Raw genomic sequence first — 18632 nt, 5'->3', positions numbered from 1 at the left:
ATGTGCTTTACAAACATAAAAAAAATATTTAAAACAGAAAGTCAGGAAGACTATGGCTGCTATGGGTTGCTATGACATAAAATCAAATGTCATAGCAACCGGCGGGATAAGTGACTGGTCAAAACAGTTACAGTCACCTTTTCACCTCTGCTTTGATACCAGGCTCATCATCTAGCTGTGAATCCCTCAAAGACATTTTCTCATATAGTCATGTTTTAACATTGGAAAAATGCAGGTTTTGGTTGTGAAATGGAGAAACATCACTATGTGTGCTATGTAACAACTTGAACGTTAGACATTTATCAGATAAATTGAAGTTTCCAGAATCCTTTGAGTCTGTGATGTGAGTCTCACAGCACTTAAATAAAACGTCCAGGACGAAAAGCTTTTAGCTTTTTCTCTTAAAGCTTTTAGCCGCTCTGGATGTGTTCGTTTTCTTTTCTTTAAACATCAGCAGCACATACTGCAAATGTAAATGACTATAAGACAACTTCAGAATACAACAAGATTAGGTGTAACCACAAATTTATAACATATATCCTGCTAACAAAGAGTAAAAGTCCATATATATTTTATTGTACACATTGTAATACATATTTTTAAAGTGGCAGTGGATCTACTACAAATGACAACAAATAACAGGAATATGCAGAGACTACTGGTAAGACAGTAACAAAAATTAATTGCCAGTCATGCAGAAGTCCATGGCCACCCCCACAGAGGCTCATTTTAACTCTGTAAAAACCCAGATATTTCCACTTCTGCATAAATAATCACTTTAAATATCTTTTATTGATTTAGGTTTTATTAAAAGGATCTTAAATAGGGACACAGCTGGGCAGTTATTTCTGTCAAAAGCAAAGCGACATCAGCAGAAAGATGTCGATGCTGTTAACAAAGTATGAAACAGTCGGAACATGCACTCCTTTCCACACGGCAGGAAACGACACTGCCAGCCTGCCCACTGGCACTGACCGACTCTTCTTCACAGCTTTTGGACTCGAGTGTCGTTTGCTGTGTGGAGTCTGTGCGCTGACTCTGCAGGAGGAAAGGATGGCACCAGAGTCAGGGAGCGATAGGACACGCCCACACAAAGCAGGCCTGCTACGCCCAGAACGTGTTGTTTAACAAACAAATAATTTAAGTAGAGAGTTTAGTCCTCGGTGATCGTTTTAAAGAGCTCTAAAGTCTTGAATATTGTAGTAAAGCTGTGTAAGTTTTCGGGTTGCCAAAAATGTTTTTATCCAGGAAAACCCTGAAGATATTTTGTGTGCTGCGTCCTCGAGTCCTTATCATGAGCGCACCAAGATGAATGTGACACGTAAACAAAAATCTTCTCCACAGTCCATGATTCATAAGTTTAATCATTCTGCAGTCTGTTTGTTAGCTCTGTGACACACTTCTAATCGACTGTTAGGTTTGCTGAAATCTCACAGCGTGTAGGCGCTTTCACCCTGAACTCTAACCCCGTGTGAGCCTTGGCTGTCACAAGATTAAAGAAAAATCCAAAAACACATCAGAGCTTTTAACATTTTTATTTATTTTCTCCAAACTATGGGATTATAGGGATTTATATATATTGTGTATATGTGCAAGTGTATGAGTGAATGATCGTGCTGTGTTTAGAGGTAAACGTGTGCTGTTGCTTCCTGTTCCTTCTGCAGGTGAATGCAGCAGTTAACAGTTTATTGGCTCCTGGATCAGCGACCAACACGCTCACCCCGACTGTCATCACCTCCCACGCTCTGGTAAACACTCGCTTGTCTATGTGTGGCACACGTGTCTTTATTCATATAGGCGTCTGTTCGCAACTTGGAGGATTGTGTCGTTCTAGCAGCGATCCTCTTTGCATCGCTGCTGCTGACAACAAGTTGACACGAAACACTTTCCTCTACAGCACCACAGACCTTGAATTCCCTGGAACGTCACTTATCTGTTGTTTTGTCTATAGCTGTTTGTTTAAATTATCTTTATTTCAAATCACGTAACACACAGCAGACTGTGAGAGTTTAGTGTAGAAAACTTCGCTCTCGCTCTGCAGGCCTACTTGTTGTTCCTAGAGTATTTAAAAGTAGAACAAGAGGCAGAGCCTTCAGTTTTCAGGCCCCTCTTCTATGGAACCAGCTTCCAGTTTGGATTCAGGAGACAGACACTATAAGCATAAAGTTAGGGCTGGACCAGGTGACCCTGAATCCTTCCTTAGTTATGCTGCAATAGACGTAGGCTGCCAGGGATTCCCATGATGCATTGAGTGTTTCTTCTTCAGTCACCTTTCTCACTCACTATGTGTTTATACACCTCTGCATTTAATTGTAAGTTATTATTAACCTCTGTCTCTCTTCCACTGCTTGTCTTTATCCTGTCTTCCTTCTCTCACCCCAACCGGTCGCAGCAGATGGCCCCGCCCCTCCCTGAGCCTGGTTGTGCTGGAGGTTTCTTCCTGTTAAAAGGGAGTTTTTCCTTCCCACTGTCACCAAAGCGCTTGCTCATAGGTGGTCGTATGATTGTTGGGTTTTTCTCTGTATGTATTATTGTAGGGTCTACCTTACAATATAAAGCACGTTGAGGCGACTGTTGTGGTGATTTCGCGCTGTATAAATAAAACTAATTAGCATAGAGGTGCCAAACGTGCAGCATGCATTTTAGTGTTCGGGAACAGAAATGTACCCAAAGTTCAAAGTCTCGGGAAACATGTTTGAATCATAAATAACTTTATTCATAAAATGATAATTTTTTTTCATCTTGTTGGTTGTTGTTGTTTTTAGAAATGACCTCAGTCATTTTCAATACAAGTGAATCAAAATATTGTTCTTCAGTCCCTAATTACATGTGAAGGTCTTGTATGTGTTTATAAATCCTCTGTGATCTGTTTTTCTCCCAATATCTCAGCCTGTCCATCAGCTAAAAGGATGGTACATTGAATTCAAACATTTTCATTAAGAACTTGTTCTTGTTCACTCTAAAACAAATTTAGAGTATATGCACATATGAAGACTTTCAAGTTTAAGTTTAACTGGCTGAGATCAGATTGAGCTCTGGTTTAGTCCATTGTTCAGTTAACCTTCATCTGAAATGCTGCATTGATATTAAAGCTTGTTTTGATGAGTCATTCTTCCTGTTTTTGATTTGTTCTGCAGTGTCAGGAGTTCTTGAATTAAAGCTTCTTCTTTTTTTTCTTTTTTTTAACATTTTCTGTCTTTAAATGTGTCATCTGCATTTGTAGAGCGGCTGATAGGAACAAACTGCATTCCTTCCACAGAAAGGAATAAAGACGGATTTCACTGTTAGATACTCTGACTTGTTGATGTAAACAGAACTGAATCTGGTTGGGACGTCCACACAGGAAGTTGAATCATTTGTCAATTGTTTTTCCTTGAAATGTTCGTTCCTGTCAAACACTCTTGGATGTTTCTGTCCATTTATCCTTCCAGACTCCGGTCCTGTTGACTCCCAGCCCTCTTCCCTCCACCATCCACTTCTGGAGCACGCTCAGTCCCATCGCTCCTCGATCGCCAGCTAAACTTTCCTTCCAGGTAATAAATACACTGAGCCCACTGCATGCAGTTCCAACATCCTGAAACACAAATCCACAAACAAATGGACGATAACAAGTGCGACAAAATTCACTTCAGTACCAAAACTCCTTCACAGTAAAATCCTTTAATCAGCTGGAAACATGTGCAGGAACTAAAAGACAATATTGTTTTGGTGAAAGAGAAAAGAATCAGTCTGCAGGTGAAGTTTGTGGTGAAAACTGAAAGAAAAAAGTGTTCAGAGCTGGTTCTCAGAATAAGATACTCGTCTTTTAAAATATAATCTGTCGGTTGTTCATTTGCAGAGCTCACACTGAACCTTACCTTACAGCCACATAATGCTTTGGTCTTTGTCTGTATGCAGGTTTGGTAAATGAAACCACAGCTTCAGTTTCACAGAAAATTCACACGTTTGTGCAGCAAGTTTGCAGTTCTGCTTGTCGCTTCACGCACGCCGTCATGCACACTGGTTCACGTTCAATACATCAGCAGCTGTTAGTTGGGAAGTTTAGACACTTAGATGCTCATTTACACCAGAAGTGAAATCCTACTGCCTGTGGTGATCCGCTTCATTCCTTCTGCAACAATTCATGTCTCAGTCTGCGCTGAAAAGATCATTTTAGAGGCCGTCTGTCATCATTATCGTCCCTTTATCTCTGTGTGCATGTTTTCTGTTGAGTTTGTCATTAAATAAGTTTTCACCGAAATATTTTTCTGCAGCCAAGTTTTAAACAAATATAAACATAAAAGCAGAAAAATTCTCTTATTTCCCTAAGGCTGTGTTTTCACAGCCCGGCGTAGAAATGAGTGGTTAAAAGCATAAACTGTATAAAAGATGGACGTAGCCACCATCATGTCACCCTTTGGTTTTGGGTTCTGCAGCAAGCTGCAGCTACAGACTGTATGGGTGCATCACACACAGACACCGGCTAATTAGTGCAACAAAACAGAACCACAAATTTCTTGCAGGAGCCGTACTGTAGAATACAGGGAGTGCAGAATTATTAGGCAAGTTGTATTTTTGAGGAATAATTTTATTATTGAACAACAACCATGTTCTCAATGAACCCAAAAAACTCATTAATATCAAAGCTGAATGTTTTTGGAAGTAGTTTTTAGTTTGTTTTTAGTTTGAGCTATTTTAGGGGGATATCTGTGTGTGCAGGTGACTATTACTGTGCATAATTATTAGGCAACTTGACAAAAAACAAATATATACCCATTTCAATTATTTATTTTTACCAGTGAAACCAATATAACATCTCCACATTCACAAATATACATTTCTGACATTCAAAAACAAAACAAAAACAAATCAGCGACCAATATAGCCACCTTTCTTTGCAAGGACACTCAAAAGCCTGCCATCCATGGATTCTGTCAGTGTTTTGATCTGTTCACCATCAACATTGCGTGCAGCAGCAACCACAGCCTCCCAGACACTGTTCAGAGAGGTGTACTGTTTTCCTTCCTTGTAAATCTCACATTTGATGATGGACCACAGGTTCTCAATGGGGTTCAGATCAGGTGAACAAGGAGGCCATGTCATTAGTTTTTCTTCTTTTATACCCTTTCTTGCCAGCCACGCTGTGGAGTACTTGGACGCGTGTGATGGAGCATTGTCCTGCATGAGAATCATGTTTTTCTTGAAGGATGCAGACTTCTTCCTGTACCACTGCTTGAAGAAGGTGTCTTCCAGAAACTGGCAGTAGGACTGGGAGTTGAGCTTGACTCCATCCTCAATCCGAAAAGGCCCCACAAGCTCATCTATGATGATACCAGCCCAAACCAGTACTCCACCTCCACCTTGCTGGCGTCTGAGTGGGACTGGAGCTCTCTGCCCTTTACCAATCCAGCCACGGGCCCATCCATCTGGCCCATCAAGACTCACTCTCATTTCATCAGTCCATAAAACCTTAGAAAAACCAGTCTTGAGATATTTCTTGGCCCAGTCTTGACGTTTCAGCTTGTGTGTCTTGTTCAGTGGTGGTCGTCTTTCAGCCTTTCTTACCTTGGCCATGTCTCTGAGTATTGCACACCTTGTGCTTTTGGGCACTCCAGTGATGTTGCAGCTCTGAAATATGGCCAAACTGGTGGCAAGTGGCATCTTGGCAGCTGCACGCTTGACTTTTCTCAGTTCATGGGCAGTTATTTTGCGCCTTGGTTTTTCCACACGCTTCTTGCGACCCTGTTGACTATTTTGAATGAAACGCTTGATTGTTCGATGATCACGCTTCAGAAGCTTTGCAATTTTGAGACTGCTGCATCCCTCTGCAAGATATCTCACTATTTTTGACATTTCTGAGCCTGTCAAGTCCTTCTTTTGACCCATTTTGCCAAAGGAAAGGACGTTGCCTAATAATTATGCACACCTGATATAGGGTGTTGATGTCATTAGACCACACCCCTTCTCATTACAGAGATGCACATCACCTAATATGCTTAATTGGTAGTAGGCTTTCGAGCCTATACAGCTTGGAGTAAGACAACATGCATGAAGAGGATGATGTGGACAAAATACTCATTTGCCTAATAATTCTGCACTCCCTGTAGAAAGCCTTTATCGCCATTGTACATAAGACATATCCAAGATTTGGTGAAATATTCTGTACAGTGCAAAAACATTGAAGTAGAAAAATGAGAGAAAACAATGAAAGCTTATAAAACTATGTAAAGAATAAAGGCTGCTATAAAGAAGACACACACACATATTAAGGATTCACCATTCACTGTTGAACTTCACATTAGTTGCTAAATAATCATTTGTTTTGTTTATTTATACGAGCTCAAATTTGTGATAGCTCAAGGGAAAAAACTGAGTTTGTTTTACCCGGCGCTTGGTGCACCTGTGCTGCAGGGCAGGAGGTTGAACAGTTAGATGTCCAAGGTGAAAAGGGTCTTAAATTATTTTCCTCGCCCCGCTGAGACACCAAGATCTGGAGATGTCCTCCAGGGAGGGCAATGTGCAGCCGGTGGTTCTCTGGGAAGTGTTGATGGACGTCTGCACTGAGCAGGTCCCACACTGTGATGCATTCACTGCCTGTTCAGTTGTTATGAAGGTGGAAAATATTCATAGAGGCCCAAAAGGGATTTTGCACCAGGCTGTAAACATGCCTTTTAAGCATCATCACAGAATCACCAAAGTATAAAAACTGGTTTTCAGGACACAAGCTCCTCTACCACAAGCGCGCGCACACACACACACACACACACACACGGCTACTGTGCACTGCGGGTACCTGAATCTGATCCAGGGTGCCTGCACGCACACACATACACACACGCAAACACACACATATACTATGTGAGGACTCGTATTGACGTCAGCCTTAATCTGAATATAGTTCTAAACATGAATCCTAAATCCAGGTGTAAACCCTTTAAACCTGAAGGTCTCAATCAAAGTGAGGAGGGGCGTCCTCGCATGATCTAAGATACACACAAGTCCCCACATTGATAGATGAACGAGAATACACAGAGCTGGTTTGTGTGTCTGCAGGTTTCTGGCCCAGCTTGAAGTCCGTCTGTTATCTGTTATTAAAGGTTCAGTTCACTCAGTGCATAAACAACAGCACATTCTGAGTCTTCTCTCTCTGAGTCGTAATAATGATTATAATGCACTAAAATACACTGCACATTATCTCGTTACAATGGGACCTGTCAGGATGTGGGTTATATTAGACAGCCGTTGAACAGGGAGCGCTTGAAGCTGATGTGTTGGAGGCAGGAAGGATGGGCGGTGCGAGGATCTAGGCCAAAAAATGTTTTAAAAAGAAGAGGGAAAAGCTTCAAACGTTAAATATTTTTTAATGTTTGCATGCCTGTGTGCACAGTTGGGTAGTTTAAGCATTTATTTGTCTATAACTAGTATCATTAAGTCATTTCGTCCTGTGTTCTGAAACAAAGGTGTTAAGTTTTCTCTGCTGTTTGTATCGTGACGCTGTGATACTTTGTCGCCTCCTTGTGGTGCAGCTAAAAACTGCAGGCTGTGAAAACCCTGCAGCTTCTCAGTAACATCTTTCATGACCTGCTAGAAAAAGCTGTGTTTTAACCCATTTTAACTCTTCAGTAACGGAAAAAGTGTTCAGCTGGTTTTTTACATTGTAAGATGAGGATTTGGGCTACAAGTGTGAAGAAACCAAAAGGAGAGTTTTTAAGCGTTCTGTGTCCGAGCGGAAATGTTCAAATATGAAAGATTTTCCACCATGTGCTCACCAGACCTCAGTGATCTAGTGAGACTATAAATAAATATCTGTTATTTAAACAGGTTGCCTCTTTATCAAGACAGACCAGTGTACAAGGGCAAAGTGTGCAGTTTTAGAGCAGGCAGAGGTACAGGTAACCCTTGAGGCCTGAGATTATGAGTACTACATTAAAAATGTAAGTAAAGAACAGGTAAACCAGGCAGGCTTAAATCATAGTAAGTACCCCTGAGTCCTGGGTTTCTCAGGGTTATGTCTGTATTTTAAGTAAATGAAGTGTCAGAATATTTTTTCAGCTTCCATCACGTGCCCAGTGGGACTTTACAGAGTTTACAGACACTGTTTGGGAGTTTTGCTTTTATATAGTTTAACCATTTCAAGTACTTTTCTCCAGAGACTCAAATGTTCGACCTTTAATCTGAAGACAAAGTGTTTAATTTGAGTCATTGTGTGATGTGTTATTCTTGGAAAAACGTAATGAGACGAGATAAACTGCAAGATCGCAAATCTCCACCAAGACACCTCAGTCTCTGGGCACGATTTACTTTTAAGGGAATAGTGTTTGTATTTTGTATGCAAACATTGTTTAAGAGCAGCATGAATAACACCAACTTATGATGTAACATTATGCTACAGTTTATTTCTAACTAGGCAGCTCATTCTCGTTTTCTTGACTATATTTTAAAGATATAAAATATTTATAGGTCAACTTGAAAGAAACCCAGATGTGTGAGGTCAGAGGTCAAATGTGACATGATACTTTAAATTTTAATATGTTACTTTAACACACACCACACTTGTAAGAATCATGGTTTCTAAGTTGAGGCGGTTTTCAACCAATAAATAAATAAAAGACTGCAGAACCAAATTTTAATGGATTGTTAACATCAAAACTTTATTCAAAGCGTTTGTGTTTACAGATAAAATGGCATGCAGGCATAAAAAGGAATCAGTTACACATTCTTCCGTCAATGTGCAAACCTTAAAGTGTTCAGAAGCGACGGGCTCAGTTTGCTTAAAAATGCCTTAAATGTCCTAGAATCGGTAAATTGGCTACTGAGGAAGAAAAATAATTCATAAACCTCATCAGTGTGCATCATGTTCTACAGAAAGACAAAAAAGAAAGTGAAGCTGAAAAACAGCTGATTTTTACCAAGTTGGCAGGATATTTTCTAACATTCCTTCAAAATAAAACGTCAAGTTTTCATCTTCAGTGTCTCTTTCTGTCTCTTCTCAGTTTCCCTCTAACGGCAGTAATCAGATCCACATCCCGGCTCTGAGCGTCGACGGCCTCTCCACCCCCGTGGTCCTCTCCCCGGGGCCCCAGAAGCCCTGAGCTCCCCGCCCGCCTGAAGCAGCTCTTCACCGGGCACAACCTCGCCCAATGATCTCCTCAACTCCTGGAGGGTCGGAGGAAAAGCCGGATCTGCACTGACTCTGAAATGCATCACTAAAAACCCGACGCCATGAGAAGTTTAGGCTGCATCGGCTGACTCTTTTTGGGTAGGTGTCATGGTTTGTGTGGGCCTTTCACTGGTGGACGCGTTCACAGCCGAGGATCAGTCAGACCCTCCGCTGATTCTTACACTTTCCAACAGGTGGGAATCTGCGCTTTGTCCTCCTTCCACCTTCCTGTTTCTTTCATAGCTTTGTACTCAAACACTATGACAGCGGGGTTTCGAGAGAACCAGATGCTTCTCTCGACTTGAACCCGACACGAGGACATAAACGGCAACTAAAGGCCACGAGAAGACGGAGGGATGTTTTTCTCTTTTTCTACTGGTGTTTTTTAAACCTGTCGTTGGATTTCTTTCTATAATATTGTGAGGTCTTTACCTTGCGATGCAAAAGTGCTCTGACGTGACTGTTGTCAAATAAAACAGCTTAACCTTGAAGATGGCTTTTATAGCCGGTCTGCTTACTGAAAACTGACAGCAAACAAATGTCTGTTTTCAAACGGTTTCTTCAGTGTGTGACGGAGGGGAACCGGAGAAAAGCTGGAGCCGTCTCTTATTTGAGTTTTTACTAAACAGAAGATTTGACTTGACGTTTTCTGGGAGTAACTGATCGCGGACTGGAAGGAGGGAACGTTCACATGTTTGTGTGTAAAAGGATCTGCAGTTCCTCATAATCTCACATTTTTTCTGATGGGATCTTTTGTTTTTTAAATTCGAGGTTATTTATTTCTGTCTTGTTTTCAATGCACCTTTCTCTGCAGATTCCTTAAAGGTTCTTGACTGTTTTTAAAACAGTCTCATCTTTTTTTCCCTCATTTTTTAAGCTACCAGGCGACTCTCTCCCAGTTGGAATTTAATTTCAGCACCAACACTGACATTTTATAAACTCACCTTCTGCTGGATTTCGTCAGAAACGACTTTCAGAGCCATTTAAGGGTTGTTGCTTTGCTCTTACTGGCCGATTTTAAAGGTCACGCCTTTCTCTGGTTCTGCATGGCCTGTTTTTTTTGTTTTTGGTTGTTTATTGTTTGTTTTGTTTCGAGTGGACTCCTCAGCAGCATTTCGAACTGACCAATCACAAAGGATGAAGATGACGGTGGACCTGAGGTTTTTCAAAGCCAAGTTCTTTCTCTATAAAAGTGTCTAAATGTGACAGATTGTATATTTTCTCACAGAGTTTAATGTCCAAACTGAACTGAAGTGTCTGTCAGACTTGATTTAAAGGTTTTACCGAGGACAGAGTCACATTCCTTTGGTTTTTAAAACAGTGATAGATGAGTTTGCGTTACTTATTAACAACTGCTTATTGTTTGAATCTCAGCAGTCATTCCAGAGATTTTATTTGAGCAGCTCTGAAAAATAAATGTTTTGTTCCAAAGGCCTTGGAACAAATCTGCAGTCATGTTGCCACAAGTTGAAAGAGTCGCATTTATTCTCCTTTCACTGAGAGTGTAGGATAGCCTTTAATATATTGAAAGCTTTTTCCGTGCAAAAACCAACAACAAAGGACCGAGTTTAATGACACTCTGTCATACCGGGGCTTATGATTGAAACATTTCAAATAATTTGATCAATTTGTGTTTAATAAAGCACCAAAAACCATAAAAAACATAAATTCTCCAACATCCAAGTCAAAGTCTACGTCCTCATTTTGTACAAACATCAGCACAACATTTCAAAATTAAAAAGGCATTAGAAAAGCATCAGATGGTCTTTAGTGTCAACCTTGGAACAAGATGACTAAGAAAATGTTTTTTTTCCTTTATGGCTTAAACGCGTATTTAATTGGATCTCTGAAGACATCCTTGATGGCAGGGGCTGATTTATCTGTTTATCTGTGTGTGAAAAAAATTTAGTTCTCTGAAATTTAAATAAAAACTAAACTTTCAGATAAAATACAAATACACAGGAACTGGCTCTAACTTTAGTCTTTGTCAGTTTGGTAAAATTTGCTCTCAGAGTTGAACTTAAACTCCTCGAGGTCATAAATAATCTGACCACATCAAATGTCAACGACCTCGTAGTACCATGTAATCCCATCACAACACCTTACTCTCAGACTGCTGGCTTACTTCTGTTTACTGAGTTTCTAAAATTTAGAGTGAGAGGCACAGCCTTCGGTGTTCAGGCTAATCTCCACTTTCAGACTCTCTCAGCTTTGCTGCTGTAGGCTCAGCCTGCTGGAGGACTTCCCATGATGCACTGAGAGTTCCTTCTCCTCTCCCACCTCTTCACTCCCTGCTGCAGATTGCAACGTTTTCTTTCTTGATTCTCGGGTGACGTATACGTCTGCCCCTCCCTCAGCCTGGTGCTTCTGGAGATCTCTTCATGTTTAAAAAGAAAAAGAAGTTCTTTCTGCCCTCTGTGTTGCACACAGGGGATCAGCTGATTGTTGGGGTTTTCTCTTCAACCCCGTAGACTCTTTTTGATTTAATTCCAATTAAATTAAATAAAATAAATTTGAATGAAAAAGGAAGAAATGAAACCTTTAAAAACTAACAACTAACACTAAACACTTTCATTGATTTAAAAACTAAACTCAAACAAACTAAAATTGAACTGAAACCTGATTAACGATTAAACATAACTGTGTTAAATGTTGTCCCGTCAGTTCTTACAGTTGGATTTGAGATTATTCAAAGATGAGCATCCTCTAATCTTCAGGGCACCGCAGTGATTTTTATCCACTTAAGAACTTTAAAAGATCAAAACTCTGCAGAACAAAGTATCAGATTATCAGTTTTAAACATTTTTTAAATCCTTGCTGGTAAAGTTTGATAATTTTAGGTTGTGAGACATGCGGTCGTATGTTTTGTTCTCTCAGCATCGGCTATGAAGCATATGAGTTTTACTGTACATGATTTACAAACAACTAGGAGGCTTCATGCATTAGAACAATGATTAGTTGGATTTTGTGCAGTCTTTAGTTTTGTTTACGGACCTTTTCCACTAATACCTGCTCGGCTCGGTTTTCAGGGTTTCCCATTAGGTGGTAGTACCTGGTACCTGCTCCATTGGGGTTCTGAATGGTCCTAAAATGTGACTGCATGTCAACAGACAGCATGCAGCAGATGGGCCAGTCAGTGGCGTCCCTCGATGTGTCATGAGAGCAAGTCCTTTACAAAATTCCAAACCGCCATTTTTGAAATCCGGCAGTGAGGGAAAGTGGCTCCACACAAACCAACACCGTGATCCGGTGATGAGGTGCAGACACTTGGCATCGGTTTGGCAGCAGGTATACCAGCGCTTCGATATCCTCCACTGTTGTGTTGTGGCGCATACGAATGACATCACAGGAATTTTGGCGGTGTTGCCACAGCAACCCCAAGGACACTGATGCGGTTGTATTATAATAGAAAACAACTGAAACAGAGTCGAGCCGAGCAGATCAGACTGGATACTTGGTTCTCTCCGATGACCTGTAGTTTCGCTTGATTTACACGAACATGTGATTTTTAAAGCGTGTTTGACGGGAACTTGTGGCAACATCGAAAACCTGCAGAGACAAAAAAAAATGTTTTGTTTTGTTTGTTTGTTTGTTTGTTTGTTTCCCCCAAAATTGTAGACAGACACTGACTCATGTTCCTCTAAAAAAAAAAAAAAAAAAAACCCAGACTGTTGATGTTGTTGTTGTTGTTGTTCGTGTTATTTCTAATGCTAGCTGTGGTTGCCACGGTAACCTGACCCGACTGTTGCCGCCCTGCAGGTTGCTGTTGTCATTGCTGTTGTTATCGTTGTTGCTGCTGGAGCTGTTAACGTGTTTCTATGCTTCTGTGTGTGACGCCAAGGCTGCAGACACACACACACACACACACGCACAATGCAATCTTTGTGAGGATTCATTGGAGGGGTCGGTCCGTCCATGCTAACTCAAGCTTTGCTCAGTTACTCGCTGTGATGTTGCTACTGCTGGCACATCTTGCGCTCTGGCTCGTTGCGCACTTACACGTCTTTATCACATAAATAAGATCATCTCCCACGTTTGCATCAAGGGTGAGGAGGAAGCTCGGGCATAGATACCCAGAAGGTGCAGAACATGCTCCAAGAAAACAGAAGTTAACGAAAACTTGTGTTCATATTTGAATTACCCCTTTCTCCAAATTCATAACATTACGTTTCGATATTTCAGTGACATTTCTCTTAAGATTACAGTTTAGGGTGCACTGCTGTGCCGACCACGCCACAAATTACTGCAGCATCACTGCTGTGCTTTTTACCAGCAGCATGGTGTCATTACCAAATCTGTAACTACCTGTTTCTACTTGAAAAGTATGATGGGGGAAAGAAAATACTGCACTAACTGAGCTAAGAGATTTTTGGTGGCAAAGGTGGGCCCACTGGTGGTAGTCTCTATGGGAAGGGCTGCCAAAAGAAATGCACAGTCATCCATATTTCTTCTGTACAATACTATGCTTTGGGTTGCAGACCGGTTCAGAAAAAGGCAAGAAAGCGGAAGTTGCTTTGCTCCAACAGTGTTTAAAGTTCAACAGACAAGTTGGAGAAATTTAGGCAGGCGTTGAAGCGCAGCAGGAGCTGCACTTTTCTGCACTTCCACTAATGGCCAAAGTGAGTCAGTCACTATTGACTCATGTTCAAATGTCCAACTTAGGTAAAATGGTCTTTGCACCTAGAGCAGGGCGATATGGCCAAAAATATTTATCACGATATATATTTGAAAATTTGCGATAACGATATAACCGACGATATAATTGATGCGAGACAAAATACAACTCCACAACATTACTAGCGCAAAAAGACAACCTTCCATTTATTTTCACTTAAACAAGAAGCTGGTTTTTATGTACATTAAAGCTTTATAAAAATGTAACAGTGCAAATGCAAATTCCTTGCTGAAAGTTTAACCAAAAGGCATTTCCAGTAGAAATGGGCTGACATATCCTGAGCATAACCATGTATAATATCCACTGAAGTTAAAAATAGGTGCTTTGCAACATTAAACTGCAGTGTGCAGTACGCATTTTTCGGACCATAAGGTGCACGGGATTATAAGGCACATTAAGCGAAACAAAGCAGTCAGATAAATCAAACTTTATTCAACTCATTCTTCTTGCTTCCTCCACTTCTGTACCATTGATTCATTAATGTTGAATTCTCTGGCAGCTGCTCTATTCCCATGTTGCAGTATATTAATGACTAACCTCGTATTGTGGATGGATTATTTCAGTTGTTCTCCTGACTGAAGTTTGGTCCGTTTACAGCATCCTGCCATGCGATTGCATTTGTCTCTAACCATGAAGAACCTTCACGTTAACTTTTATAAGTGGAAAAGTGTTAGTGTTGGTCCTCCAGCTTCACTGTTTATGTTATGCTAACATAGCTGTGTCGCTAGCGATCACGTAGCACATCATTATATACCAGCTAGCCCAACTTCAGTAACCCTACAAACGTCACTGCTGTTTAGTTTCCTGTCTTCATTTATGTTGGAAGTGATAGCAGAGCTGTACGTTTGATTTTTTTCAGAAATCTCTCAGTCAGAACATGCTATATCATGCTAAGGTAACTAGCGAAACTAGCGAGCTAACTTCCGCTAGCTTCCTGCTAACTTCTAACTCCGTTAAATGTAATAACTTTTGTTTTCATGGATGCCTGGAAGTTAAACTTCATAGTTACCCCTGGTAAAGCAGCAATGCTGATCGTTTTATTAAAGATGAAAGAATTTAGACAGTTTTGAACTCTTAGTGATGCTGCAGTGTTGTTTGACCTGAAGTATACGGAGTTTAGGACCCAGATTACTCCCAGATTTAAGGGCATCTTAGTCCGACGGCCGCTTGCATGTTCTGCAAAAAAAATGTGCTTTGTCGTGTATCTGAAGGACAAACACCAAACCAGTTCCACATCACTGAAGTTGCACCATTTTTACAAACCAATTCTGGTTCATCTGTTTCACTCAACAATCAGCCATGTGCGTATGAAAACAAAGGCACTGCGCATGCGCGTTTTACTCCCATTCTATCGCGATATTTCATTTTCCTATCGTTGCCTAACATTATACCGGTATTACCGTGAACGGTATAATATGGCCCAGCCCTATTTGCACCCTACAAAATATTATTGTGAAAAATGTAATTTGTTTTGATTTGACAGATGTTCCCCTCTGCTAGTCGTAGAACTGGACCTGTCTTGTGTGTGCTGTTGGCACTTTTTGGATTATTTTTAATGGAAAAATGTGTCTTTGTTTACAGTCAAATGTAATGGCAGCAAGTATCAAGTATCTAAGCTTTTAGGTTCAAGGTTGGTTGAGCTAAGAGCAGTGTCTGCAGTGAGGTTCAGGCTGAGGACAGGGGCGCTCTGGATTTGGACAGATGGTTCATAGATGAGAGGAAAAGCCCGACTACCCAACCTTTCAAAGGTGGGTCCTCACAAGGTTGACCCTCTATTTGGTTCCCACAAAGATAGCTGTGCAAGCACACACGCGCACACACACACACACACACACACAGCTGGAGCGTCAGGGACTGAGTGAAGCTCGTATTCAGTGTTTCCACCTTCACTGAGGTTATTCTGCAACTCGTTAAATACCTGAAACATCTTTCTTTACTACTTAATTTTTTTTACAATGTGAAGTTTAAAAAGGAACAAAAAATCTGATTCAAGATAGAGGTTCTAGTTTTCTCTACCTGATCCAAGCTGGAACCATCCTTCATCAGCTCCTCTGAATTCAGCCTCAGATCGGTCCCTGACGGCGGGATTTCCCAGCCTTTGCGGCGACGTAAACGCAGCACCAAGCCATCGTGTTCGACTGTTCTCTCTTTACAGCATGACTCTATTTTTCTATCAGAGATGATGTGTTTATATTGCGTATAAGATTTAAAGAGTGATGAAGCCTTAAAGATTTCAGCTGCAGCAGAAGAAAGATGCATCCTCATTTAAAAAAAGAAAGAAAGAAAAAAGATACTACCTGTTGTGTATCTTTCTTTCAGAGCATGATGATGAAAAATAAGCCATTTATAACTTTGTGTATCGAGTTTTGGACGCAGGGTTTGAGTCTGACATGTTTAACTTCAAGCTAACCTTTCTCTCACCAGCAGAACATGACGAATGTCTTTATATCGATTAGAAACTGCTTTGCATTCTGGGTAATGTCCAGATTTCTGTTTTTGAAACTCATCACCATCTGAGCGAACTTGACGAGGGGTCTGCTTTGCAAACGCTGCCTGTATGCAGATGAAAGATGCTTGCAAAGTGACATTTGAGGAAATACTTCACCTGCAGGCCTTTAAGTCTTAAAACAATATTTTCAGACGTCTTTAATTCACAGAAGTCTTAAACTGTCTCTCTCGAATGTGAATCACTGAAAGGAAAGCACGTTATGGAAGAGGCAAAGCAAACCCCTGCCTCCAGTTACATAAGGCATCTTTTCACTGTAGGGGCAAAGTGTTGTAAAGGTATCTGCCTTAACAAAGTTCTTGGGCGCTTTCTCCAGGTTTAAAGAATCAGAATCGAAGCCACTCAGCGGTTCCTACCCCGAAAAGGGTTTCTGTAGAGTTGGTTCCTGAGATCTGAACATGCGAAGATTGAAAGCCAAAACAGCCGGCTGGTTCCTGCAGTCAGAGGCGGTCTGTGGACATGTACTCAGGATTTGGTGATGAGTTTCACTTCATAAACATCATCAGTTAGATTTTCTGCTCTGGTTTCTTGACATTTATAAAGGAAGCCGTTCCTTAAATCCAGTGAGGAACATCTGTTGTTCCTGAGCTTTCTGTCTGTTCACTTGAGGCCTGGAGTTTTCTCAGTGGTTTTCATCTCATAAACCAAAAGTTGTTTGGGTTTTTCACGTTGACGTCCAAAGCCTGGACAGACTTTGCTGCCGGTCATTCTGCATTTGAGCGTACCGTCCAGCTGCACTTCAGAAACTGTTCGTGTGCAAACCAGCTCAGTGCAACTTAATGAATCTTTGTCTTACTGTAACACTGTTTAGAATTATAGTAACTTTGATATGGTAATACATCTAATGTATGACTTGTTCAATGACAAAACATAACATGAAAAATGAATAAATATTCACGCCTCTTTTAAGACAGTGATTTCTTTTTATAACTAATATTTATAATCTGCTTCCTGTTATCATATGTATGTATCTGCTTTACTTTTTAGTAATTTAAATATGAAATAGGTCATTCATGCTGGGAAGTATGAGCAGCTTCTTGTTATAATGACAAAGATAGAATAAAAGTTTAAAAAAAGGCGTAAAAAGAGAAATTAAATGATGACGGTTCTGGTTTTCACCGGGAAGAGTTTTTTGTTATAACAACAACTGCCTCCTTATGTCAAAGGTTTGTGGAAAATAACTAGAATTTAAGCTTAAAATCTTTCTTGCCAGAAAAGTTTAACATTATGCAAAAATTAAAATTTTTAAATGCTGTCATTCAGTTACTTTTTTTTAATTTTGCAATTTTGAATTAACATTTGCACGTCTGTCGAGCGGTTTCATCCTTTGGTTATTGAGCCTTAATTGCACAGTTTAAATTTCTAGTCTTGAGGGCAAAACTAGCAATTTAAACTTAGAGAAAGAGTACTGACCCATGATCCTTTGCAGCAGAATGACAGACAGAAAGCTCCGGAAGCCGATGGCTGACGCGCCTCCTAATTGTAAAGAGGTTTTCTGTCCACAGTTTGTGTGGAAATCTTCACTGTATATAGACACAAAATATAATCTGAACATATGAATTTGCTATATATTCTGTACCATGTGACAGGCCTGACCAATGGGCTGGGGGTTGTTAATGACGTGTTGTTCCTGTGGCCTGTTGTTGCTGTCAGATCCTGCGTGGCCCCTCCCCTCCTCGGCTGTGATTGGCCATGGAGTTTATTGATGTAAAGTGGCGGGGCCTGCTTTTATTTTTCTGAGATAGAGTGCTACATGTTTAACATGTTATTTACTGGAACCATTTAAAAGAAAAGCTATTTTTTATGGACGTGACTTTAGTTTTTGTTGGTGTACCATGTTATGCTGATGATTCCTCTTGTTTTCTACAAACACACATGCACACACACTGGGAGGACGGTAATAAAACTATTTTGTCCTGTACAGTTTGTACTGTCTCATTTATGACTTTTGAATGCTAAGCATACCTGGGCACGGGAAGCCGTTTAGTTCAAACTTCTAGCATACATGTTGAGTGCTTGTGATGAGTTACCCTTAGTTAAAAAACAATAAACTTCAGATTTAGAAATGTAAGAATTCTGAGAGGAAACGCTCGCTCAGGATTTTGCTGATTGTTGCATTGTGGATCACTGTGGATGTGGGGTACTTTTACTGCACCGCTTTAATGCCATGGATTTAATCTCTGCTAATGCTAGCGCTAACTCGGGCCACCTCACTTGCCGCTCATGTGACACGCTCCCATTTCTCCATCAAGAGTCTCCCAGTGGAGGTTAGAGAGCCGGAGGCTGCAGGTCCCAACCTTAAACCAAGTCTT

General features: G+C 40.7%; 2 protein-coding genes across 2 annotated transcripts in view; both read left to right on the top strand.

Annotated features, from left to right (window-relative positions):
- The window catches only part of elk1 (ETS transcription factor ELK1), a 35940-nt gene extending 17699 nt beyond the window's left edge, over nt 1-18241 (top strand). Inside the window, exons 10-12 of the mRNA XM_026154093.2 lie at nt 1665-1748; nt 3432-3533; nt 8973-18241. Of these exons, the coding sequence (XP_026009878.1) occupies nt 1665-1748; nt 3432-3533; nt 8973-9071 (285 nt within the window). The 3' untranslated portion in view covers nt 9072-18241. The remainder of the gene's footprint in view (nt 1-1664; nt 1749-3431; nt 3534-8972) is intronic.
- LOC113013572 (leucine-rich repeat neuronal protein 1) overlaps nt 9105-18632 on the top strand; it is a 36783-nt gene continuing 27255 nt past the window's right edge. The window contains exon 1 of the mRNA XM_026154585.2: nt 9105-9238. The gene's annotated coding sequence lies outside the window, so the exon portion shown is untranslated. The remainder of the gene's footprint in view (nt 9239-18632) is intronic.

The sequence above is a fragment of the Astatotilapia calliptera genome, chromosome 20, assembly GCF_964374335.1.
Source record: "Astatotilapia calliptera chromosome 20, fAstCal68.1, whole genome shotgun sequence".
Classification (NCBI taxonomy): Eukaryota; Metazoa; Chordata; class Actinopteri; order Cichliformes; family Cichlidae; genus Astatotilapia; species Astatotilapia calliptera.
The sequence above is the reverse complement of the archived record's forward strand: the minus strand, read 5'-3'. Positions and strand labels throughout refer to the sequence as shown.